The sequence below is a fragment of the Salmo salar genome, chromosome ssa03 (assembly GCF_905237065.1).
Source record: "Salmo salar chromosome ssa03, Ssal_v3.1, whole genome shotgun sequence".
Lineage (NCBI taxonomy): Eukaryota > Metazoa > Chordata > Actinopteri > Salmoniformes > Salmonidae > Salmo > Salmo salar.
The window spans coordinates 44666811-44693847 of record NC_059444.1 but is presented as its reverse complement, the minus strand read 5'-3'; the positions used below and the strand labels follow the sequence as shown (position 1 = coordinate 44693847).

General features: G+C 42.5%; 1 protein-coding gene across 1 annotated transcript; it reads right to left on the bottom strand.

Moving 5' to 3' along the window:
• Window positions 1-5393: 5393 nt before the first annotated feature.
• On the bottom strand, window positions 5394-26959 carry LOC106600564 (5'-AMP-activated protein kinase subunit beta-2). The gene is made up of 8 exons (XM_014192021.2): window positions 26427-26959; window positions 14204-14393; window positions 13757-13908; window positions 13558-13651; window positions 9014-9128; window positions 8188-8321; window positions 7971-8039; window positions 5394-7818 (listed from the first exon to the last, which is right to left on the bottom strand). Exons 2-8 carry the CDS (start codon window positions 14360-14362, stop codon window positions 7741-7743), a joined length of 801 nt encoding a protein of 266 aa, XP_014047496.1. The 5' UTR covers window positions 14363-14393; window positions 26427-26959; the 3' UTR covers window positions 5394-7740.
• Between the last annotated feature and the right edge of the window lie 78 nt (window positions 26960-27037).

Sequence of the window (27037 nt, the reverse complement as noted above, 5' to 3'; positions counted from 1 at the left end):
CCATCCAATCAAACAACAGAATAATAATATTTAAGGACTATCATATAAGTCATACAAATGGATGAATATAAGTCATAGAAACCAATGCCTTGTCCTAAATCAACACCTCAATGGGTTTTTTATCATCCCTAGAATTATATTTAAATGCTGTTTATACACTGAACAAAAATATAAACACAGCATGCAACAATTTCAAAGATTTTACTGAGTTACAGGCCCAGATACCTTAAAAAAAAGGTAGGGGTCGTGGATCAGAAAACTGCTCAGTATCTGGTGTGACCACCATTTGCCTCATGCAGAGTTGATCAGTCTGTTGATTGTGGCCTGTGGAATGTTGTCCCACTCCTCTTCAATGGCAGTGCGAAGTTGCTGGATATTGGCAGGAACTGGAACGCGCTGTCATACACATTTCGATCAAGAGCATCCCAAACATGCTCAATGGGTGACATGTCTGGTGAGTACGCAGGCCATGGAAGAACTGGGACATTTTCAACTTCCAGGAATTGTGTACAGATCCTTGCGACATTTTTAAAAAACTTTTTACCCCTTTATCTCTCCACTTTTCGTGATATCCATTTGGTAGTTCAGTCTTGTCCCATTGCTGCAACTCCCATACGAACTCGAGAGCGGCGAGATCAAGAAACAGGACTTTGCCAAAGCCACACTGCTTCTAGACACACTGCTTGCTTAACCCAGAAGCCAGCCACACCAATGTGTCGGAGGGAAACACCGTACAACTGGCAACCAAAGTCAGCTTGCAGGCACCTGGCCCGCCACAAGGAGTCGGTAGAGCGCGATGGGACAAGGAAATCCCATCCCGGGGCTGTAGTGACGCCTCAAGCACTGCTGCGCCACTCGGGAGGCCTGATAAAATGCAATCGTGTTCGTTGTCCATAGCTTATGCCTGCCCATACCATAACCGCACTGCCACCATAAGACACCCTGATGAGCTTCCCTGAGACAGGTTCTGACAGTTTGTGCAGAAATTCTTTGGTTGTGCAAACCCACAGTTTCATCAGCTGTCTGGGTGGCTGGTCTCAGACGATCCCGCAGGTGAAGAAGCCGGATGTGGAGGTCCTGGGCTTGCGTGGTTACACGTGGTCTGCGGTTGTGAGGCCGGTTGGACGTACTGACAAATTCTCTAAAACGACGTTGGAGGAGGCTTATGGTATAGAAATTAACATTACATTCTCTGGCAAAAGCTCTGGTGGACATTCCTGCAATCATATTGCCAATTGCGTGCTCTCTCAAAACATGAGACATCTGTGGCATTGTGTTTAGTGACAAAACTGCACATTTTAGAGTGGCCTTTTATTGTCCCCAGCACAAGGTGCATCTGTGTAATGATCATGCTGTTTAATCAGCTTCTTCATATTCCACACATGTCAGGTGGATGGATTCACTTGGCAAAGGAGAAATGCTCACTAACAAGAATGTAAAGAAATTTGTTCACAAAATTTGATGGAAATAAGCTTTTTGTGCATATAAAAAATGTCTGGGGTATTTTATTTCAGCTCATGAAACATGGGACAAACACTTTACATGTTGTATTTATATTTTTGTTCAGTGTACTAAGGATGTTTCCAATTCTGATGTTTTTTTACTCATTTGTCTTTTGACCAATTATATCCGCTCTGAAAAAGATCTGATGTGAAAAGATCTTTTCAATACTTTTACCGGTAGTTACACTTAATACAGGTTACTTACTGAGTGAAGGTTTTTAGATAACAATATACATGCTGCAACTATCACTCCCTCAATGGCATTTTCAGCTTCTCTTCTTCTGCAAGCGGTTACGCTATTGTTGTGGTTTCATGCTAACAAAGCAAAAACATATTTCAAATATTTCATTAACCTTTAACCGCAACAAATCTTCGAAATCGTTGTGGAATAACCTAGTCTTTGCGCACTCTACTCTTCATTGCAGTGTGAAGTTGTAACAATTTTTCCTAAACTTTTTGGCTGTGGCGTCCCAATCTTGGTGTGTAACAGGAGTGTACCAGTGAATAATAGATTTTTTCTTTCTTTCTCCCTGTTTTTCCCTCTTCTCCCTCTTAGCTGAAGACCGAAGTCACGCCAATGAACGGCCTACTGATTGGAGTTTCTTGAAGCCTGGTGACGCCCCGGCAAAGTCCAATCAGCGTCCGGGAACCAGGAAGCGTGGCAGCCAGTGCCTGCTCCAGGTGCTGACCTGTTAAAGAACCAGCCAGCCCAACACCACGACCTCACCGCCAGAAAAGCCACGACCCCACAACCCCTCCTCTGCCTCACCTATCACCCCATCCACCTCTCCGCCTAGTCTATAGCATCGAACGTCAACCCTCAGAGCACTCCATTCTTTCTTTCTCCACCATTTCTCTCCTGCCGACAATTCTTGCCCAAGACGCCTACACCTCGAGCCTTACCTGAACTCTTCCTCCTTTAGTGTTCATTCCTCTACCCCCGTTTGACTGTTCTTCATTCATCCCTTTCTTTTCTCCCACCTCCACCCACCCCTGTTCTTCTGTTAGTGTCTTTTAGCTCCAGAGACTGTTGGTCCAGTCTGATGTTTGCCTTGTGAGTGTGAAGAAGGTGGTTTGAAATGTGCCTCTGATGGTAACAGTAATGTGTGTCCTTGACTGCTGTAGAAGAAGTAGGATTAAGCTGCACCTAGACACTGATCTAAGGTCAGATTTGCTTTTTCCCTAATGGTTAAGGTAATGGGGAGGGTAAGCTGATCCTAGATCTGTGGCTGAGGGAAGCTTCTACCCAGAGCATAGATAGTGTGCTCCTCTGCCTGGTAGCTTTTGGACGGGATAAGTGTCAATGCATGTGAACTCAAGGCTTGAGAATGGAAATGTATACAAACGTATACACACAAAGTACAGTACACACACATACATTCACAGACATACATGATCAATCAATTTCTTTTCAAACAAATCTTCAACTTCGATTGCCACTGAAATGCAAGCTTTCTTCTTGTGGCATTTCATCAATGAGGATTTTCTTTGCAAATACAATGCAAAAAATACAATGACATCCACAATCTAGCATATGTAAATCTGCTGGAATCACAGTGGAGGAATGTATAGGAGTAGCACTTCTAGGTAATTGTGTGCTATATTTATCTGTGGAGGATGATGCCTCTGAATGGTCTGTCTGCCATTAGCCAGGGCTTCTGGATAGCAGAACAAAGGCCCCGTTCCATTTCAATCACTAACCCCTTCCCCTAGCACCTACCCCATCAGTGTTCACAGATCTGAATGGACCAGATAGGTGAAAGCAATATGGTTATGGCTCCACCTAGCCCTCCGATGATCTAACACTGAATGGGTAAGGGCTAAAGAAGGCGCTGGGGGCTGAAACGGCGCCGAGGCCGAACACGCGTATTCAAGCTCCTCTTTAGGAGTCCTCAGACGAGCATGTGCAATAATGAATGTTGGTATTTAAATGATCATGGCGTGCCAGCTATTTTTGCTTTTTGCCTGACACTGGAACTTAAGCATTTAGCCACTCTTGATAAGGTGAAAAAGATCGTCAGTGCAATATTATACTACTTACTATCCTGAATACTACTGAGTGAAGTTAAATGTAGTTTTTGTGCAGTGTCGATGCATCAGAGAGGTTTTAAAAGGAACAGTCTCAACCTTTGTTCGTGGAACAGAGGATCACCATTACTTGCCAAAGTTTGAACTTTGAACTCTTCGCATACTTGTTTGCCTTACCTATGCGAATGACATAGCCTACTATAAGCATGGTGTGACTCTATAGGAAGACATCAGCCTAGTATGAGACCATCTATGACATTATGACGGAGATATAATTTGATTGGCTGCTCTTTGAGAGCCATTTGAAGCAGAGAGACAGTAACCGTCAGATGATTGGTTCACTTTAGTTGGACATGTGCTTTATAAACGAGCACATCTTGTCATTAATGGACCAAACCTTTCAAAAAGAGCATTTTTCACACTAGGCTACTACTGCTTTGTGAATTACAAAAAACTAAATTGGGCTCCTGTGAGAGATGTACCACAAAACCAGAGAATATCATTCTGGATTGTTAAATTTCCATTGGACTTCTTTGAGGTATTTGTCTTGGTTTAGACCGTCATTGCATTCCCATGGTGTTAATGGCAACATGTTCCTTATTATCCTACCTGTTCCAAACTTTGGCAGGCTACTGGTGGGACCAATGTTCTAGATTTCACAATCGGTGAAGGTCGCACCCAAAGGTGTTTCTTCCTATGCTGCTTTTGATTGTTTTAAGTGTTCTTGCTGTACATTTAGCCATTTTCACGCTGTAAATGACTTGTTTTTTCACTGTATTCTGTTTACCTTTTTGTGTGCGGATAATCATGTCAGACTTTTTCTCTATACGCAAACGTTGAATATCTGGGGAGCTGTGCAATAGCTATGCACAATATGCTTTATTTTGATGTTAACCATCATTTTATTAAGAATAGTTATGCTTCCTTGAGTGTTTTCTTTTCTGCTTTGTATGGTTTATTAGATTTTGATTATGCCAGATTGTAATAAAATAGTCACAGCTATGAAATCATAAATGTATGCCTTTTCTTAGGATATGACGGAAACCAAACAGTGGTATTACTTACACGCCCACCTAATATTAAGCTTTGGATAGATAATGTTGCTTTGCTTGCCTTTAAAATTTGCTCCTAACACTCACTTGGAGTTACTAGCGTTTGGTGTCTATCCTAGATATATATCACAGTAGATCTGCCAACAAGGTCTTGTTTGCACTCAACTCAATTGAAAATCCCTAGAGGTAAATTGCCAAACATTCTAAGATAAAACCCCATGCTGTGTGTTTCATTTGACAAATAAGGATTTGATGAGAACGATTAAGGAAAATGAATATTTTATACCAAATCAGAAACACAAACCATAGATGTATAGGATTGTGTCAGATTGGATCAGAGATGAACAGTACATTACCAGAGTACGTGAACAATGAGTTGTGTAGAAAGGAATCAAACAGCAGTATTTAGCTGTGTCGAGTAGTAAATAATTAAGTAAATAACGCTATGTGATTGAAATCGAAGAGCAGCTTGGTTTGTCAGGTTGTGTGTGTGTGATGAAGCTAACTAAGATGCCGACACAGAGCTTGATTATGGGCTCTGTCTCTGAAGATGGTCACTGTGTGTGTGTGTTGCCACAGTGTTATCACAGAGGACTTTTTGTGTTCAAAAAATAATAAAAAGTTTAAAAAAAAGAAAATAACTTGTCACAACGGTTGATGTTATAGGTGTGACTACAGAGCAAGGGGAATGTTCAAAAATCTCCACATTTACTGATTATGTTGATGCTTCTTCTATTCAATATTATCTACAGCTCGGTCAGATAGAACATAGTCAGTCACATCAAACATACTACTTAGGCACGACTGATACTTTAGAGTCAACATGTCTTCCCTTTTTATTTGCAAACAACAGAAACAACCTTCTACAGTACTTGGCTTACAATGATGCTGCAAAGCATTTTGGGGAAAAAAAACATGTTAGCTAACAGATTTAAAATTCAAGTTTTGTTTTTACCTAATCAAGTTACAGAATATCACATATCGTTCACTCAGTGTACAAAACATTAGGAACACCTGCTCTTTCCATGACAGACTGACCAGGTGAATCCAGGTGAAAGCTATAATCCCTTATTAAATCCACTTCAAATCAGTGTAGATGAAGGGGAAGTGACAGGTTAAAGATGGATTTTTAAGCCTTGAGACATTGTGTATGTGGGCCATTCAGATTGTGTATGTGGGCCATTCAGAGGGTGAATGAGCAAGACAAAAGATTTAAGTAGCTTTGAGCTGGGTATGGTAGTAGGTGCCAGGCACACCGGTTTTAGTGTGTCAAGAACTGCAACGCTGCTGGGTTTTACACGCTCAGCGGTTTCCCGTGTGTATCAAGAATGGTCCACCACCCAAAGGGCATCCAGCCAACTTGACACAACTGTGGGAAGCATTGGTATCAACATCCCTGTGGAACACTTGACACATTGTAGAGTCCATGGCCATGCCCTGACGAACTGAGGCTGAGGGCAAAGCGAGGAGTAACTCAATACTAGGAAGGTGTTCCAGTGTATAGTCTCAGAGTGAGATATGGCTTTCAGTAAGTATCTTTACTCTGTTTCTTCAAATAAAATCTCATTACACACACACACACACACACACACACACACACACACACACTCTCTCTCTTTGGAGTATATTACCTACATATCAGCCCAGTATCACAAGCAACAGGTACAGTACTCTTACAAAGTACAAATATGAAATGGTGTATGGTCAAACATTTGAAGTTCGATTCACAGAACACTCAAACGTAACAATCTTGATGAAAGTAAATTACGCTTTTTCACATTCTTATGAAATCCATATTGGCCATTTTATACTTTACTGAATGACATTTTGAATCTTGATTGCAATCCATAATAAGACCACAGTTGTGAAATCCACCACATATTCTACAGTAAACTGTTCGTACTAGACATTCAATTCCTCCACAACATTCAAGACAAACCAGTATTTGGGAGTGTAAGCTCTAAATATGGCACACAGACAAATGGATTCCTATTGGATAAATATGGGCTAGAGAGAGAAACACACGAAGCACAGCCATTTCTGTATCTAGGCCTATAAAATGCAGTCCAATATAAAGCTACTATACAATATTTTTCTGTATACCTGCATAGTTAAAAGCTTATGTCAACAGTCCTGCTCTAAGCATTGTTGGAGACACATGGGTGGGTAACTAAAGTGCTGGCAGCATCGTGTCATACAGACAATAGCAGCACTAAGCACAGGTCTACAGCCACGGTCCAACATCCCACAACAAGAACCCCTAGTTAATATACTCTAATTAATATGAGGCCTCTACAGTAGTTTAAAGGGATTTTCACATTTTCAAAAGTGTGAATCATATCCCAATGAGCACAGACGTACTAACATTGAAATGATGTGGAAACAAAGTTGATTTGGCGAGTGTGTGCCCAGTGGGATGGGCTTAAACGGGCTATACTATATAATACCCATTGTTTCTTATACTTTGACTTCAATACAATTCAGTTCAATTTACAGCCTATCCAATTGCATATCATGGTTCGATTAGTGGTGATCGACCCATTGGGACCAAACAAGGAAGACCCTGCATGAACCTCCAATTACTCCAGTTATTGTCCAACTACAGTAATAATATGGAGAAAAAATGGGAGCGTACGATAATCCAAGCCAGCAACATTCAACGGCCCTCTTTCCGTGTTCATATCCTTTAAAAGCTCATTTAATAAAACATAATCTTGATTATATGCATTTCCAAGTTCCATCAGAAGACTTTTCTTCAAGCCTTCATGTTTTTAATGGAACTAAATGTTCTTTCTACACACCCACATGCAAAGAATCTAAGTGCTCCACACAAACACACAAAGTAGTTTCCTTCTCAGTCCCTTTTCTTATCGCGATCAAACTGTGAATGCTAAGTATTTTCCCTTGTGAGGGTCACACGCTGAGACTCAAATGAAACCCTATCCCCATCAAGTGCATTACTTTGAGCCCTTTGTGGAGCCCTGTAGGTCACTGTACAAGGAAAAGGGTGTCTTTTGAGATTTGTCCCCAGTCTCAGCCACAGGCCCCCAGCTCATCAGTAAACTGTTAGTTTAGTGCAATCTCAGCTACACAATGGTTAAACCCAGTACTGTTTTAACATGCCGCCCTCTATAGCACTCTGCACCTACACAGACAGGTTAGATGGGCTTGTATAGCAGAGATGTGACGTACTTCTTCTTATATCTGTGAGTCGCACTGAGCACCATCACTCCATCCTGAGGGAGGGGAAAGGGAGTGAGTGTGTGAGAGACAGACAGACAGATAATGTAAAGTAATACATTACTAATGCTATGTTATGGAAGGGACTGTTTCTCTAAGTATTGCAGTAAAAAGTGGGATGGGGGCTGTTGAGGCCCTCCTACAGCACCTTTATTGAGAGAGCATAAAGGTGGTTGAGCATCACGTGGTTGGGTTCAGGCAGCAAGGCTGGGTCGCACTGTAGGAGAGGGAAAGACAGAAGACGAATGAGTAATCAAGAAGTTTCCAAATTTGTATTTACAACACGCCGATGGGAGAGAGGGAAAGAGAACAGAGAGCGGGAGAGAGATAGAAAGAGAGGGAGACTGAGGAAGAAAGAAATTTACAGAGATGTTGGTGTCCTTGTTGAGGATGACTTGGAGGAGGTGTGGGGGGAGGATGGGCGGGGCTTTGAAGCGTTCCTCAGGCCTAAACATGTACTGCTCCTGTCCATAGGGCCCTGGAGGGGAGCTAGACAGATCTAAGGACACACACACACACACAGCATGATATTCATATACTCTCAAAGGGTGACACTGATTTCTTGTGTTTTCACCAACTTACATAACTTATCCTAAACACCTGCTCATGATTAATTCTGCAATGGGTTGGTCAAAACAAGCATTGTGATTGGCTTAGAACGCTTCTCAACCATACTAAGAAACCTGTTTATCACGGGTAAGCCTATGACACAAGAACTAGAATCTTGTTTTCTGTTCCATCTGAGAAATCCCTGCTCATCATCTGTCCCATCAGCTCAGCCAGCCAAGTTATTAACTTGATCTCCAATGTAAAAGGCATCTACACATTATTGCCCCTTGCTTCTAGAGGGTGGGGTGGGGGGGGGGTGTACAAACGTTTGTGTCTCTCCACATATGCAACATAGTTTCAATCTTAAAATTCGATCTCCACTGTCCTATTCAGAATTACCGTGTCAGGACATGACAGGCATATTTTCTCAGCCAGTCGAAATCATGAATCAGCATAATTTTTATGGGTATATACAAAATAAATGTCAATAGAAAAACAGGTAAAACGAAATGAAACGCAACTACTTTGCTGTTATTGTAGCTGCACGGTTTGACGTGACTGTGTTAGCCTTGGCACATCTTGGTCAGTACAATGCTATGCTTAACCCAAAAGGGACAACAGAGGATTAGAGAGCCTACTGACCTGAGGTGTCAGTGGACTCCAGAGAGTCCACCTGCAGAGCATCGAACACCTCAAAGTCCGACTGCTTCACCTCGATCAGGTTGTTGATGGTGCCCAACTGGCTGGTCACCACTGGCTGCAGGAGGGAGTGTTATAGCAGGGTTAACCAGGGCTTATAAAGAGTTAATAACAAAGACAGTACAGCTGGATCGCCCAAAACACATGACTGCAAATGGCCATTTTCTTTTTTTGGGGGGGGGAAATAGGCCTGGGTTGCGTCTCAAAAATGACATGGAAATAAGTCAAGTCACTGACTTTATTCTGCTATCCCTGTCACGTTTTTGTACTGTGTGCATATGTAACTCAGTTGGTAGAGCATGGCACCTGTAACACCATGGTAGTGGGTTCGATGCCCAGGACCACCCATACGTAAAACATATGCACGCATGACTAAGTCGCTTTGGATAAAATGGCATATACGTATAGTGCATTCGGAAAGTATTCAGACCCATTCAGCCATTTTATCCAAAGCGACTTACAGTGATGAGTGCATAAGTTTTACGTATGGGTGGTCCCGGGAATCAAACCCACTACCATGGTGTTACAGGTGCCATGCTCTACCAACTGCAGACATCTCAGAACAAATTAGTCAGGATTATTCTTAATCTTCCAGCACTTACGCATCTTGACTGTTCCCACTTTGAAAGCCTTAGATGGCTCAAGGTGGAGGAGCCTCTCAGATTAAACTGTGTCTTGTACATAAGATTGTCCACAGTATGGTCCCCAAAGTATTCACCCCCCTTGGCATTTTTCCTATTTTGTTGCATTACAACCTGTAATTTAAATGGATTTTTATTTGGATTTCATGTAATGGACATACACAAAATAGTCCAAATTGGTGAAGTGAAACAAAATTGTGTCAAGTATCACATGATCTCATATATACACACACACACACACATACATACACACACACACACACACACACACACACACACACACACACACACACACACACACACACACACACACACACACACACACACACACACACACACACACACACACCTGTTCTGAAAGGCCCCAGAGTCTGCAACACCACTTAACAAGGGGCACCTCCAAGCAAGTGGTAACACGAAGACCAAGGCGCTCCCCAAACAGGTCGGAGACAAAGTTGTGGAGAAGTACAGATCAGGGTTGGGTTATAAAAAAATATCAGAAACTTTGAACATCCCACGGAGTATCATTAAATCCATTATTAAAAAATGGAAAGAATATGGCACCACAACAAACCTGCCAAGAAAGGCCCGCCCACCAAAACTCACAGACCAGGCATTAATCAGAGGCAACAAAGAGACCAAAGATCACCCTGAAGGAGCTGCAAAGCTCCACAGCGGAGATTGGAGTATTTGCCCATAGGACCACAGAGTTTGGCTTTAAGGAAGAGTGACCAGAAAAAAGCCATTGCTTAAAGAAAAAAATAAGCAAACACGTTTGGTGTTCGCCAAAGGGCATGTGGGAGACTCCCAAAACATATGAAAGAAGGTACTCTGGTCAGATGAGACTAAAATGAAGCTTTTTGGCCATCAAGGAAAACATTATGTCTGGCGCAAACCCCACACCTACCATCACCCCGAGAACACCATCCCCACAGTGAAGCATGGTGGTGGCAGCATCATGCTGTGGGGATGTTTTTCATTGGCAGGGACTGGGAAACTGGTTAGAATTGAAGGAATGATGGATGGCGCTTAAATACAGGAAAATTCTTGAGGGAAACCTGTTTCAGTCTTCCAGAGATTTGAGACTGGGACGGAGGTTCACCTTCCAGCAGGACAATGACCCTAAGCATACTGCTAAAGCAACACTCAAGTGGTTTAAGGGGAAACATTTAAATGTCTAGGAATGGCCTAGTCAAAACCCAGACTTCAATCCAATTGAGAATCTGTGGTATGACTTAAAGATTGCTGTACACCAGCAGAACCCATCCAACTTGAAGGAGCTGGAACAGTTTTGCCTTGAAGAATGGGGAAAAAGCCCAGTGGCTAGATGTGCCAAGCTTATAGAGACATACCCAAAGAGACTTGCAGCTGTAATTTCTGCAAAAGGTGGCTCTACAAAGTATTGACTTTGGGGGGGTGAATAGTTATGCACGCTCAAGTTCTGTTGTTTTGTCTTATTTCTTGTTTGTTTCACAATAAAAAATATTTTGCATCTTCAAAGTGGTAGGCATGTTATGTAAATCAAATGATACAAATCCCCCAAAAATCTATTTTAATTCCAGGTTGTAAGGCAACAAAATAGGAAAAATGCCAAGGGAGGTGAATACTTTGGCAAGCCACTGTACGTAACTACTTTAACTTGGTACGGGATAACCATAACTATTCCACTAGGAGTGCAACTGACGTTGTTCCTTTTAGATTTAAAAGTGGTATGGGGAAAGAAACTTTTTTATGCTCAGCTGCCATTCTTTGGAATAGTCTTCCGAAGAATCTGAAATGTAGAACCTCTATATGTACTTTCAAGTTCTCACTGAAAAAATGGCTAAATAGTAGCATGTCTCAAAAGTGAGTGGTAAGATTACAGTACGCGGCTGAGAAGGAAATGCCTGGGATTACATATAGTATAATGGTGCCTGTTGTTTATCATATTGTATATATTAGGAATTTAATGTTTTATATATTAAGGGTATGTCCATAGTTGTTTATTAGGCAAGGGAATTGTACTAATTATCTCATGTTATAAAACAAAACAGTCTGTCATTGTCTGTCAATTGCCGCCTAACATTGTTGCATTCCCCTTCCCCTTCAAAAGGACCACAATGGAAATGAGCTGTAAGCTTTATTGTGTTATCCTTGATGATTTTCTTAAATTGTATGTGGAGGCGTCAGCGGCTGGAGCACCCTTATGTATAGATTTAAATAATTGTCAAATAAATTAAATCAATCAATCAACCCCTTGAATTTACGTTACAGACTTATTCTAAAATGGATTAAAAAATATATATATATTAAAATACATTCCCTCATCGATCTACACACAATACCCCATAATGACAAACCAAAAACAGGTTTTTAGAAATTTTGGCAAATTCATAAAAAATTCAAAACTGAAATATCACATTTACATAAGTATTCAAACCCTTTACTCAGTACTTTGTTGAAGCAACTTTAGCAGTGATTACAGCCTTGAGTCTTCTTGGGTATGACGCTACAAGCTTGGCACACCTGTATTTGGGGAGTTTCTCCCATTCTTCTCTGCAGATCCTCTCAAGCTCTGTCAGGTTGGATCAGGAGCGTCGCTGCACAGCTATTTTCAGGTCTCTCCAGAGATGTTCGATCGGGTTCAAGTCTGGGCATTGGCTGGGCCACTCAAGGACATTCAGAGACTTGTCCTGAAGCCACTCCTGCATAGCCTTGGCTGTGTGCTTAGGGTCGTTGTCCTGTTGGAAGGTGAACCTTCGCCCCAGTCTGAGGTCCTGAGCGCTCTGGAGCAGGTTTTCATCAAGGATCTCTCTGTACTTTGCTCCGTTCATCTTTCCCTCGATCCTGACTAGTCTCCCAGTCCCTGCCGCTGAAAAACATTCCCACAACATGATGCTGCTACCACCATGCTTCACCATAGGGATGGTGCCAGGTTTCTTCCAGACGTGAGGCTTGGCATTCAGGCCAAAGAGTTCAATCTTTGTTTCATCACACCAGAGAATCTTGTTTCTCATGGTCTGAGAGTCATTTAGGTGCCTTCTGGCAAACTCCAATCGGGCTGTCATGTGCCTTTTACTGACCAGTGTCTTCCGTCTGGCCACTCTACCATAAAGGCCTGATTGGTGGAGTGCTGCAGAGATGGTTGTCCTTCTGGAAGGTTCTCCCATCTCCACAGAGGAACTCTGGAGCTCTGTCAGTGACCATCAGGTTCTTGGTCACCTCTCTGACCAAGGCCCTTCTCCCTTGATTGCTCAGTTTGGCCGGGCGGCCAGCTATTGGAAGAGATTTGCTGGTTCCAAACTTCTTCCATTTAAGAATGATGGAGTCCACTGTGTTCTTGGGAACCTTCAATGCTGCAGAAATGTTTTGGTACCCTTCCCCAGATCTGTGCCTCGACACAATCCTGTCTCGGAGCTCTACGGACCTCATAGCTTGGTTTTGCTCTGACATGCACTGTCAACTGTGGGACCTTATATAGAGAGGTGTGTGCCTTTCCAAATCATGTCCAATCAATTAAAGTTACCACAGGTGGACTCCAATCAAGTTCTAGAAACATCTTAAGGATGATCAACGGAAACAGGATGCACCTGAGCTCAATTTCGAGTCTCATAATAAATAAGGTATTTCTGTTTTTTTATTTTTAATAAAACTGCTTTCGCTTTGTCATTATGGGGTATTGTGTGTAGATTGCTGCAGAATTTTTTTTTAAATCCATTTTAGAATAAGGCTGTAACGTAACAAAATGTGGAAAATGTCAAGGGGTCTTAATACTTTCCGAATGAACTTTATATGCATTTTTTACTGGAAAATAAAATCAATCAATCTAGTAGTCTACTTTAGGCCAGAGCCCTATGTAGGGTTTACCTCTGAGGGGTCATGGACCCACTGTCCATCCACAAAGAACTTGTACTGGTGCTCTCCTTCTGGCAAGTCCAGGATCGCTACAAAGTCATTGTGGCTTGGGGGGAAAACAATCTGTGTTAATGTGCTATTAAATGTGTCAAAATGTTGTCACTAATAAAAGGTAGACCTTTTTGGTAAGCCAGGGCCTCTCCTCTCCTACCTCTTATTGAGGGGGATCTTGTTGCCCCAGTTGTTGAAGGAGCCCGCGATGTAGACCTCCTTCCCTCCTCCGGCCCAGCGGATGACTGTAGGCCTGGACTGAGGCCCTGTCTTCACCAAGTCATCCAGGTCAGGCTCCTCCTTGTCCGACGCCTGAGGGGAGAATCAGCTGAAATCACACTATGGGAATGACAGGGTCTAGGTGTTCTTAGCTCTTGTCCATGGCGTTTACGTGCGGCCTGGACCTGAGCTAAGGTGGCGTCATCTCCTTCAAGTGGGCTGGACATTTCCCCCCACCTACATCTGTTTCCACACTCCTAAAACTGATTACATCCAACTGGTTTCATTACAACTTTTTGATGGGTTAGGGTAAAGGTTGGAGGTAGTGTCTGGGTCTTCACAGCCCTCCATAAAATAAATCCTATGATCCAGTGCAGTGCTGAGGTACCTTGGAGGACCCCAGTCCGTGTGTGTTGAAGATGTTAGGATCGTCTGTGCTGTCCACCATCTTGCTGGGCTCATGGTCTTTGTCGCTGCCTCTGCTGTCCGATCGATGGGCCTTAGCGCCATGGCGATCACCGGACATCCGGTCACCTGTGTTACCCATGATCCTTCACTCAGTCTCCAGCCAAGACAAGCTGAAAGAAAACATACACAGTCATCATCACCCGTAGCACGCGCTCCAGCAGGTATATTTCACTGGCCATCCCCAAAGCCAACAATCTTTTGGCCGCCTTTCCTTCCAGTTCCCTGCTGCCAATGACTGGAACGAATTGCAAAAATCACTGAAGTTGGAGACTTATATCTCCCTCACTAACTTTAAACATCAGCTATCTGATGTTAGGATGAAACAGTCAGAGGTCACCAAGCGCAACATAGCTTCAGCGTGTAAATCAGCTAGAAAGATGTGTCGGCATCGATTAATTGTCTCTGGCCCCCTCCCAGTTAGGGGGAGTGATGAGCTCTACAGCAGACTCTCACAACTCAATCGCTGGTTGAAAACTGTTTTCTGCCCCTCCCAAAAGATAGAATTTGTAGATAATTGGCCCTCTTTCTGGGACTCACCCACAAACAGGACCAAGCCTGGCCTGTTGAGGAGTGACGGTCTCCATCCTAGCTGGAGGGGTGCTCTCATCTTATCTACGAACATAGACAGGGCTCTAACTCCTCTAGCTCCACAATGAAATAGGGTGCAGGCCAGGCAGCAGGCTGTTAGCCAGCCTGCCAGCTTAGTGGAGTCTGCCACTAGCACAGTCAGCTCAGCTTTCCCCATTGAGACCGTGTCTGTGCCTCGATCTAGGTTGGGCAAAATTAAAAATGGCGGTGTTCGCTTTAGCAATCTCACTAGTATAAAGACCTCCTCCATTCCTGCCATTATTGAAAGAGATTGTGATACCTCACATCTCAAAATTGGGTTACTTAATGTTAGATCCCTCACTTCCAAGGCAGTTATAGTCAATGAACTAATCACTGATAATAATCTTGATGTGATTGGCCTGACTGAAACAAGCCTGATGAATTTACTGTGTTAAATGAGGCCTCACCCCCTGGTTACACTAGTGACCATACCCCCCGTGCATCCGGAAAAGGCGGAGGTGTTGCTAACATTTACGATAGCAAATTTCAATTTACAAAAAAAAAAAACAATGACGTTTTCGTCTTTTGAGCTTCTAGTCATGAAATCTATGCAGCCTACTCACTCACTTTTTATAGCTACTGTTTACAGGCCTCCTGGGCCATATGCAGTGTTCCTCACTGAGTTCCTATCGGATCTTGTAGTCATAGCAGATAATATTCTCATTTTTGGTGACTTTAACATTCACATGGAAAAGTCCACAGATCCACTCCAAAAGGCTTTCGGAGCCATCATCGACTCAGTGGGTTTTGTCCAACATGTCTCTGGACCTACTCACTGCCACAGTCATACTCTGGACCTAGTTTTGTCTCATGGAATAAATGTTGTGGATCTTAATGTTTTTCCTCATAATCCTGGATTATCGGACCACCATTTTATTGCGTTTGCAATCGCAACAAATAATCTGCTCAGACCCCAACCAAGGAGCATTAAAAGTCGTGCTATAAATTCTCAGACAAGCCAAAGATTCCTTGATGCCCTTCCAGACTGCCTCTGCCTACCCAAGGACGTCAGAGGACAAAAATCAGTTAACCACCTAACCGAGGAACTCAATTTAACCTTGCGCAATACCCTAGATGCAGTTGCACCCCTAAAATTTAAAAACATCTGTCATAAGAAACTAGCTCCCTGGTATACAGAAAATACACGAGCTCTGAAGCAAGCTTCCAGAAAATTGGAACGGAAATGGCGCCACACCAAACTGGAAGTCTTCCGACTAGCTTGGAAAGACAGTACCGTGCAGTATCGAAGAGCCCTCACTGCTGCTCGATCATCCTATTTTTCCAACTTAATTGAGGAAAATAAAAACAATCCAAAATTTATTTTTGATACTGTAGCAAAGCTAACTAAAAAGCAGCCTTCGCAAATGGAGGATGGCTTTCACTTCAGCAGTAATAAATTTATGAACTTCTTTGAGGAAAAATAGATCATTAGAAAGCAAATTACAGACTCCTCTTTAAATCTGGGTATTCCTCCAAAGCTCCATTGTCCTGAGTCTACACAACTCTGCCAGGACCTAGGATCAAGGGAGATACTAAAGTATTTTAGTACTATATCTCTTGACACAATGATGAAAATAATCATGGCCTCCAAACCCTCAAGCTGCATACTGGACCCTATTCCAACTAAACTACTGAAAGAGCTGCTTCCTGTGCTTGGCCCTCCTATGTTGAACATAATAAACGGCTCTCTATCCACCGGATGTGTACCAAGCTCACTAAAAGTGGCAGTAATAAAGCCTCTCTTGAAAAAACTATCGGCCTATATCGAATCTTCCATTCCTCTCAAAAAATTTTGAAAAAGCTGTTGCACAGCAACTCACTGCCTTCCTGAAGACAAACAATGTATACGAAACGCTTCAGTCTGGTTTTAGACCCCATCATAGCACTGAGACTGCACTTGTGAAGGTGGTAAATGACCTTTTAATGACGTCAGACCGAGGCTCTGCATCTGTCCTCGTGCTCCTAGATCTTAGTGCCGCTTTTGATACCATCGATCACCACATTCTTTTGGAGAGATTGGAAACCCAAATTGGTCTACATGGACAAGTTCTGGCCTGGTTTAGATCTTATCTGTCGGAAAGATATCAGTTTGTCTCTGTGAATGGTTTGTCCTCTGACAAATCAATTGTACATTTCGGTGTTCCTCAAGGTTCCGTTTTAGGACCACTATTGTTTTCACTATATATTTTACCTCTTGGGGATGTCATTCGAAAACATATTGTTAAATTTCACTGCTATGCGGACGACACACAGCTGTACATTTCAATGAAACATGGTGAAGCCCCAAAATTGCCCTCGCTAGAAGCCTGTGTTTCAGACATAAAGAAGTGGATGGCCGCAAACTTTCTACTTTTAAACTCGGACAAAACAGAGATGCTTGTTCTAGGTCCCAAGAAACAAAGAGATCTTCTGTTGAATCTGACAATTAATCTGGATGGTTGTACAGTCGTCTCAAATAAAACTGTGAAGGACCTCGGCGTTACTCTGGACCCTGATCTCTCTTTTGAAGAACATATCAAGAATGTTTCAAGGACAGCTTTTTTCCATCTACGTAACATTGCAAAAATCAGAAACTTTCTGTCCAAAAATGACGCAGAAAAATTAATCCATGCTTTTGTTACTTCTAGGCTGGACTACTGCAATGCTCTACTTTCCGGCTACCCGGATAAAGCACTAAATAAACTTCAGTTAGTGCTAAATACGGCTGCTAGAATCCTGACTAGAACCAAAAAATTTGATCATATTACTCCAGTGCTAGCCTCCCTACACTGGCTTCCTGTTAAGGCAAGGGCTGATTTCAAGGTTTTACTGCTAACCTACAAAGCATTACATGGGCTTGCTCCTACCTATCTTTCCGATTTGGTCCTGCCGTACATACCTACACGTACGCTACGGTCACAAGACGCAGGCCTCCTAATTGTCCCTAGAATTTCTAAGCAAACGGCTGGAGGTAGGGCTTTCTCCTATAGAGCTCCATTTTTATGGAATGGTCTGCCTACCAATGTGAGAGACGCAGACTCAGTCTCAACCTTTAAGTCTTTACTGAAGACTTATCTCTTCGGTAGGTCCTATGATTAAGTATAGTCTGGCCCAGGAGTGTGAAGGTGAACGGAAAGGCTGGAGCAACGAACCACCCTTGCTGTCTCTGCCTTGCCGGTTCCCCTCTTTCCACTGGGACTCTCTGCCTCTAACCCTTTTACAGGGGCTGAGTCACTGGCTTACTGGTGTTCTTCCATGCCGTCCATGGGAGGGGTGCGTCACTTGAGTGGGTTGAGTCACTGACGTGGTCTTCCTTGTCTGGGTTGGCGCCCTTGGGTTGTGCCATGGCGGAGATCGTTGTGGGCTATACTCGGCCTTGTCTTAGGACGGTAAGTTGGTGGTTGGAGACATCCCTCTAGTGGTGTGGGGGCTGTGCTTTGGCAAAGTGGGTGGGGTTATATCCTGTCTGTTTGGCCCTGTCCGGGGGTATCATCGGATGGGGCCACAGTGTCTTCTGATCCCTCCTGTCTCAGCCTCCAGTATTTATGCTGCAGTAGTTTATGTGTCGGGGGGCTAGGGTCAGTCTGTTACATCTGGAGTATTTCTCTTGTCTTATCCGGTGTCCTGCGTGAATTTAAATATGCTCTCTCTAATTCTCTCTTTCTGTCTTTCTCTCGGAGGACCTGAGCCCTAGGACCATGCCTCAGGACTACCTGGTATGATGACTCCTTGCTGTCCCCAGTCCACCTGGCCGTGCTGCTGCTCCAGTTTCAACTGTTCTGCCTGCGGCTATGGAACCCTGACCTGTTCACCGGACGTGCTTGTTGCACCCTCGACAACTACTATGATTATTATTATTTGACCATGCTGGTCATTTATGAACATTTTAACATCTTGACCATGTTCTGTTATAATATCCACCCTGCACAGCCAGAAGAGGACTGGCCACCCCTCATAGCCTGGTTCCTCTCTAGGTTTCTTCCTAGGTTTTTGGCCTTTCTAGGGAGTTTTTCCTAGGGAGTTTTTCCTAGCCACCGTGCTTCTTTCACATGCTTTGCTTGCTGTTTGGGGTTTTAGGCTGGGTTTCTGTACGGCACTTTGAGATATCAGCTGATGTACGAAGGGCTATATAAAAAATAAATTTGTTTGTTTGTTTGTTATCTGAGCAGCTAACCGATCGCTGCAGCTGTACACAGCCCATCTGTAAATAGCCCATCCAACCAACTACCTACCTCATCCCCATATTTGTTTTTGTTTTTCTGCTCTTTAGCACACCAGTATTTCTACTTGCACATCCGCATCTGCACATCTATCACTCCAGTGTTAATTGCTAAATTGTAATTACTTCGCCACTATGGCCTATTTATTGCCTTACCTCCTTACTTCAGTCGCACACACTGTATACAGATTTTCTATTGTGTTATTGACTGTACATTTGTTTATCCCATGTGTAACTCTGTGTTGTTGTTTTTGTCGCACCGCTTTGCTTAATCTTGGCCAGGTCGCAGTTGTAAATGAGAACTTGTTCTCAACTGGCCTACCTGGTTAAATAAAGGTGAAATAAATAAAATTAAAATAAAAGTCATCACCACCATCTTATAAACAAGACATACAGTGCCTTGCGAAAGTATTCGGCCCCCTTGAACTTTTCGACCTTTTGCCACATTTCAGGCTTCAAACATAAAGATATAAAACTGTATTTTTTTTGTGAAGAATCAACAACAAGTGGGACACAATCATGAAGTGGAATGAAATTTATTGGATATTTCAAACTTTTTTAACAAATAAAAAACTGAAAAATTGGGCGTGCAAAATTATTCAGCCCCCTTAAGTTAATACTTTGTAGCGCCACCTTTTGCTGCGATTACAGCTGTAAGTCGCTTGGGGTATGTCTCTATCAGTTTTGCACATCGAGAGACTGAAATTTTTGCCCATTCCTCCTTGCAAAACAGCTCGAGCTCAGTGAGGTTGGATGGAGAGCGTTTGTAAACAGCAGTTTTCAGTTCTTTCCACAGATTCTCGATTGGATTCAGGTCTGGACTTTGACTTGGCCATTCTAACACCTGGATATGTTTATTTGTGAACCATTCCATTGTAGATTTTGCTTTATGTTTTGGATCATTGTCTTGTTGGAAGACAAATCTCCGTCCCAGTCTCAGGTCTTTTGCAGACTCCATCAGGTTTTCTTCCAGAATGGTCCTGTATTTGGCTCCATCCATCTTCCCATCAATTTTAACCATCTTCCCTGCCCCTGCTGAAGAAAAGCAGGCCCAAACCATGATGCTGCCACCACCATGTTTGACAGTGGGGATGGTGTGTTCAGGGTGATGTGCTGTGTTGCTTTTACACCAAACATAACGTTTTGCATTGTTGCCAAAAAGTTTGATTTTGGTTTCATCTGACCAGAGCACCTTCTTCCACATGTTTGGTGTGTCTCCCAGGTGGCTAGTGGCAAACTTTAAACAACACTTTTTATGGATATCTTTAAGAAATGGCTTTCTTCTTGCCACTCTGCCATAAAGGCCAGATTTGTGCAGTATACGACTGATTGTTGTCCTATGGACAGAGTCTCCCACCTCAGCTGTAGATCTCTGCAGTTCATCCAGAGTGATCATGGGCCTCTTGGCTGCATCTCTGATCAGTCTTCTCCTTGTATGAGCTGAAAGTTTAGAGGGACGGCCGGGTCTTCGTAGATTTGCAGTGGTCTGATACTCCTTCCATTTCAATATTATCGCTTGCACAGTGCTCCTTGGGATGTTTAAAGCTTGGGAAATCTTTTTGTATCCAAATCCGGCTTTAAACTTCTCCACAACAGTATCTCGGACCTGCCTGGTGTGTTCCTTGTTCTTCATGATGCTCTCTGCGCTTTAAACGGACCTCTGAGACTATCACAGAGCAGGTGCATTTATACGGAGACTTGATTACACACAGGTGGATTCTATTTATCATCATTAGTCATTTAGGTCAACATTGGATCATTCAGAGATCCTCACTGAACTTCTGGAGAGAGTTTGCTGCACTGAAAGTAAAGGGGCTGAATAATTTTGCACGCCCAATTTTTCAGTTTTTTATTTGTTAAAAAAGTTTGAAATATCCAATACATTTCGTTCCACTTTATAATTGTGTCCCACTTGTTGTTGATTCTTCACAAAAAAATACAGTTTTATATCTTTATGTTTGAAGCCTGAAATGTGGCAAAAGGTCGAAAAGTTCAAGGGGGCCGAATACTTTCGCAAGGCACTGTAGCTTGCCAGCCACACCAACCTCTGAGCATTTCTTACATATTTCATATTAGGGCCGTTCCAGGTCATTTCAGCAAGGCATGACACCCACCATCGCAGAGCGTTCTCAAATTATTTCTGTAGTTAGAAACAGATCAAATAAGCATTCCGGAAACATTATTTTGTTGAAATGTAATTTGATCTGAGAAATTAAGCTAAAAGATTGCACACAAATTGTCCATTTCAATTTATAGGATTCATATAATATTAAATAATTATAGTACCTAACATCCGATTTGGACCAAACTTTTCAAATGCAAACTTATTAGCATTTGTGACAATAAATCCAATGCATGTCAATGGTACTTATATTAGCATTTTCATGCTTAATATCCAAATCATCTATTTGTAAAATCATTGAGTTACACAATCAATTTTTAGATACTTTAGGATGATTTGGACATGAACTGTGAAAATGCTAATATAGGTACCACGGAATTGCATTGGATTTGTGACACAATGTTAAAAGGTTCGAATTTGAAAGAGTGGCCAGAAACGAAGCCAAAGCATGGGTTGCTATCATACCTGGTCCATAGACTGCTTACAGGGTAAGAAAACCAATGTCATTTTGTAATCACCTAATTGCAAGAAAATCTCCATCTAGTGGTCAGAACCTGGTAATATCAGGGTGTAGGATGGGACATAAACCCAACAACTAATGACTCATTTCTCTGAACAGGTTAAAAAAAACATCACCAAATTCACTGAGAGCACATTATATAGGATAAAGAAACAATACCCTGAGCCGCAGCCCCATACTACTTGTCAGACATAGAGAACTGATACTGTATACTCATTGTTGGGGTAGGATTGGCATGGAGTGTGGCTTTTGAGCATTTCTTTGGATTCCTCTAGTCTAACTCACTGTTAAAAAATTTTTTGGGTCCAAATCGGATATTTGGTACTATGTTTATTGAATGTTACATGAATCCGAGAACCAAAAAAATTGGCCAATTAGGGTGCAATCAATCGCTTAATTTCTCAGAGATCAAATTATATTTTTAACAAAATAATGTTGCAGGAATGCTAATCTTATCTGTTTTTCTTACAACTGAAACATTTTTTATAACAATTTGAGATGGTGGGTGTCGAAATTCACTTTCTTGTACTTTTTGAGGTGGAACAACCCGTTAGGGCTCCTGAGTGGCGCAGCGGTCTAAGGCACTGCATCTCAGCGCTAGAAGCGTCACAACAGACACCCTGGTTTGAATCCAGACTGCATCACAACCGGCCATGATTGGGAGTCCTATAGGGCGGCGCACAATTGGCCCAGCGTCGTCCGGGTTTGGCCGGTGTAGGCCGTCATTGTAAATAAGAATTTATTCTTAACTGTCTTGCCTAGTTAATAAAGGTTAAAAAAAAATAGATTAAGGTCAACAACAAAAGTTAACAGAAATACAAAAGAAAACAGAATGCTTGATGTAGGCCTAGACCTCTTGAACTGAAGTGGAAGAGGCTGAGAGACCAAAGAAGGGGACTGAATGTTGAAAAGGACAATGCAGTCAAAAACATGATTTTCCTGTGCTTCATATAAACTCAGCAAAAAAAGAAACGTCCCTTTTTCAGGACCCTGTCTTTCAAAGATAATTCGTAAAAATCCAAATAACTTCACAGATCTTCATTGTAAAGGGTTTAAACACTGTTCCCATGCTTGTTCAATGAACCATAAACAATTAATGAACATGCACCTGTGGAACAGTCGTTAAGACACTAACAGCTTACAGACGGTAGGCAATTAAGGTCGCAGTTATGAAAACTTAGGACAATCAAGAGGCCTTTCTACTGACTCTGAAAACACCAAAAGAAATATGCCCAGGGTCCCTGCTCATCTGCGTGAACATGCCTTAGGCATGCTGCAAGGAGGCATGAGGACTGCAGATATGGCCAGGGCAATAAATTGCAATGTCCGTACTGTGAGACGCCTAAGACAGCGCTACAGGGAGACAGGACGGACAGCTTATCGTTCTCGTAGTGGCAGACCACGTGTAACACCTGCACAGGATCGGTACATCCCAACATCACACCTGCGGAACAGGTACAGGATGACAACAACAACTTCCCGAGTTACACCAGGAACGCACAATCCCTCCATCAGTGCTCAGATTGTCCGCAATAGGCTGAGAGAGACTGGACTGAGGGCTTGTAGGCCTGTTGTAAGGCAGGTCCTCACCAGACATCACCGGCAACAACGTCGCCTATGGGCACAACCCCACCGTCGCTTGACCAGACAGGACTGGCAAAAAGTGCTCTTCACTGATGAGTCGCGGTTTTGTCTCACATGGGGTGATGGTCGGATTCGCGTTTATCGTCAAAGGAATGAGCGTCACACCGAGGCCTGTACTCCGGAGCGGGATCGATATGGAGGTGGAGGGTCCGTCATGGTCTGGGGCGGTGTGTCACAGCATCATCGGACTGAGCTTGTTGTCATTGCAGGCAATCTCAACGCTGTGCGTTACAGGGAAGACATCCTCCTCCCTCATGTGGTACCCTTCCTGCAGGCTCATCCTGACATGACCCTCCAGCATGACAATGCCACCAGCCATACTGCTCGTTCTGTGCGTGATTTCCTGCAAGACAGGAATTTCAGTGTTCTGCCATGGCCAGTGAAGAGCCCGGACCTCAATCCCATTGAGCACGTCTGGGACCTGTTGGATCGGAGGGTGAGGGCTAGGGCCATTCCCCCCAGAAATGTCTGGGAACTTTGCAGGTGCCTTGGTGGAAGAGCAGGGTAACATCTCACAGCAAGAACTGGCAAATCTGGTGCAGTCCATGAGGAGGAGATGCACTGCAGTACTTAATGCAGCTGGTGGCCACACCAGATACTGACTGATACTTTTGATTTTGACCCCCCCTTTGTTCAGGGACACATTATTCAATTTCTGTTCGTCACATGTCTGTGGAACTTGTTCAGTCTATGTCTCAGTTGTTTAATCTTGTTATGTTCATACAAATATTTACACATGTTAAGTTTGCTGAAAAGAAACGCAGTCGACAGTGAGATGACGTTTCTTTTTTTGCTGAGTTTATATTCCCACACTATGAGGTTGGATTAACACTGTGAAATTGTGAAAATGATAATGCCATTTTAGTGTAAGAGCTATTTGAAAATACAGCCTGAAACTCCATCCCTGTTTTGTTGGGATGGAGATTTGGCCTGCCTGGTGACATCACCAGGTGGTAAATTAGTCAACAGACCAATAAAAAGAGAGAGTTCCAAACCTCTCTGTCAATAACAGCTAGATTTCAGTTTTACCCTCCCCACTCAGACCATCCCCAGACAGTCCATGCTAAATTCTTACTTGAGAAATAGCTCTTTGCTAAGAAGCATTTTATTTTATTTTTTCATTTTAATTTAAAACAACCACAGTAAGGGATGGATCAAAATATACAGAATGGTTACCTGGAGGAAAATGTCATATGTAATTGATGAAATGTCAATATTTCTCAGTGTTTTAGAATTAGTTGCTTATTAGGCCATAAATCGATGCCTGCCTGATGCTGCCCTTCATCTGTGATTCAACACTCGGCATTTCCAATATCAAGTGCGCCTATAGGCTATTTAGCGTGGTCTCAATCAAATTATCCATAGCCTATAGGCTACGAAGTGCATGCCCGGAGAAGCACAGAGCAAAGTTATATTTTATTGATTAAGCTATTCATTCACTTTCTGTACAATAGAATATGTTTAAACCCAGAGAGCTTTAAGGGAAACACTTGTGACCTTCTCTCATTGGGTTAAGCCACGGAAGAAGAGCAGCCAGCAGTTAAAGCTTACATTTTTCTGCATCAGTAGGCCGACTCTGTCTGGGGTGGAAAGCTAGGCCTAACTTTTGAAAGTACCATGCTCAGATTCCTACTAAGTTTCAGATTGAATTATTTGCAAACAGGGAGTGTTTAGTTTCAAACAAGACGCACTGATTTGTCCTTGGATAAATATGATAAGATGAACACATACTGTAGGCTTACCTCTCTGTCCATTCTTATCCTGTAACTTTGGTCATTTGTGTGGTATTACATTTTTAAAAATACGATAATATGTTCATGCAATGCTTTTACTATAACGGAGATCTTTCCACCCCTACTCTTGTCCACGGTGGTCTTCAAACCCAGAACCTTCTGGCCCGCAGCCCTATCAAAATTCCTGCTTTGCCATGTAATGCTTACAGGACGAAGAACAGTAAAACTGCATATCTAAGGCTCTGGTCTGTCCAAGAAGTGAGGGTAAACGTTAGACATGTTTTAATGCTATCCACTTTCTGTTTTAATTATTATTGTGGGTATAGGGGAGGGTCACTTGTTTGTTTTTTTAGCGTTCAGTTAGGGTTTAGGTAAAATATATTTAGCTGAAGAGAGGGCAATACATTTTCATTTCAGAGGTCTGATTTTCTCCATGTAACCCTTGTTATAAATAAGAAATTAAAAAGGTGCAATATGTAGAAATCACTCCAGCATTTCCTGGTTGCTAAAATGCTAATAGTTCGCATAATTTCAGTTTAGAAGGTACATCTAAACCGCTGTGAAATATCTTTTCAATGACCCCAAAAAATTGTATTTTCAGCTTTTTGAAGCTGGTGTAGAAAACCGAAAATAAAGTAAAAAAATGTATTTAAGAATGGGAAGGATAGAAATAGCACACATAGAACTGATCTACCACTTCTTAGACTTGCTATCAATGAGAATAACAGATCTATAAGTAACTTTTCTATGTGATTTTGGTCGGGTTACATATTACAGCTTTAATTATTACACAGAAATTATATAAAAATGGCTACATTGGACTTTTAAGCAACATGTTTTGCCTTTTCATGTGCTACCCTGTCATTTGCATAACTAGCTAGCTAGCTATACAGAACAGCCAGCAAATCTGCGAACAATCAATGTCTAAAGTTGGCGATAATGGTAACAGCTGAATATAGACTGTACTTAGCTAGCTAACCTTAGTTGCTACGTAAATGGAAGCGCTCTGCTTGGCCCACCAGCTGTCTAGACACTTCTGACAATCAACAAGTCGGCCTTGGATTTGCTGCTCCAAAATAACGAAGAAACAAACTTGAACGACCAAGCAATCTGGCAATTATTGTCTAGAGATGTAGAGATTATAGTCTAGAGATGTAGTTAAATTGCTCCCTGATCGCAGCAGGGAATATTTTTTCTGGCTCAACACCTTTCGTGGGCTAGGCTATACTTAGGGTGTGAAATGCCAACACGTGACTTTATGATAACATCATGACACCACATTTTAATCAATCGAGTCTGTATGTGGCAGTTACTCACCAAATTACACGATTTGAAGTTTGTTTTACCACGGAGTCTTCCTCTTCAACTTTGACAACATCAACATTCTTCTTCACAATGCGTATCACCAACTACGGATACCCCACCAGGAAAAACTATACATACATTGGGGCAAATATAGAAACCCGTTTCTTGAACTGAAAAGGTGATACACGTACACCTAACCTGGGCACGGTTTCCCGAATTTAGGCTTACGAGTGTTTTAACGATGCATTTTTCCTTCAACAGTCGAAGATGGATCATGTGTTTCCCAAAACACTACGCAGAGAGAACTGTCGCCGTGCGTCATTGGAGCATGTTTCGATACTGATAGGATAAAAACTTTTTAAAAACGCAGCACTGCTTTCTCCCTATAATTATTTTTCAATAGTGCACGGATCAGCTCCTAGAGAAATATTACCACATATGGCAGCATATTCTAATGACCCAATAAAAATACACTAAATGAACGATTTGGCACATCATTGTACAGATTATAAACAAAACAATCTTGGCTGAGGTGAGTAAACGGCATCCCTAGCCGCGTCCTCAGAGCATGCGCAGACCAGTTGGCTGGTGTTTACATACATATTCAATCTCTCCCTATCCCA

Coding starts and splice junctions, on each gene's coding strand:
- LOC106600564 (XM_014192021.2), bottom strand. CDS start 14,362: ATGGGTAACACAGGTGACCGGATGTCCGGTGATCGCCATGGCGCTAAG. Junction 9,129..13,557: donor GGGTCCATGACCCCTCAGAG/GTAAACCCTACA, acceptor TCCCTCCTGCAG/CCAGTGGTGACCAGCCAGTT. Junction 7,819..7,970: donor TTTATGCTCTCTCAATAAAG/GTGCTGTAGGAG, acceptor CCCCTCCCTCAG/GATGGAGTGATGGTGCTCAG.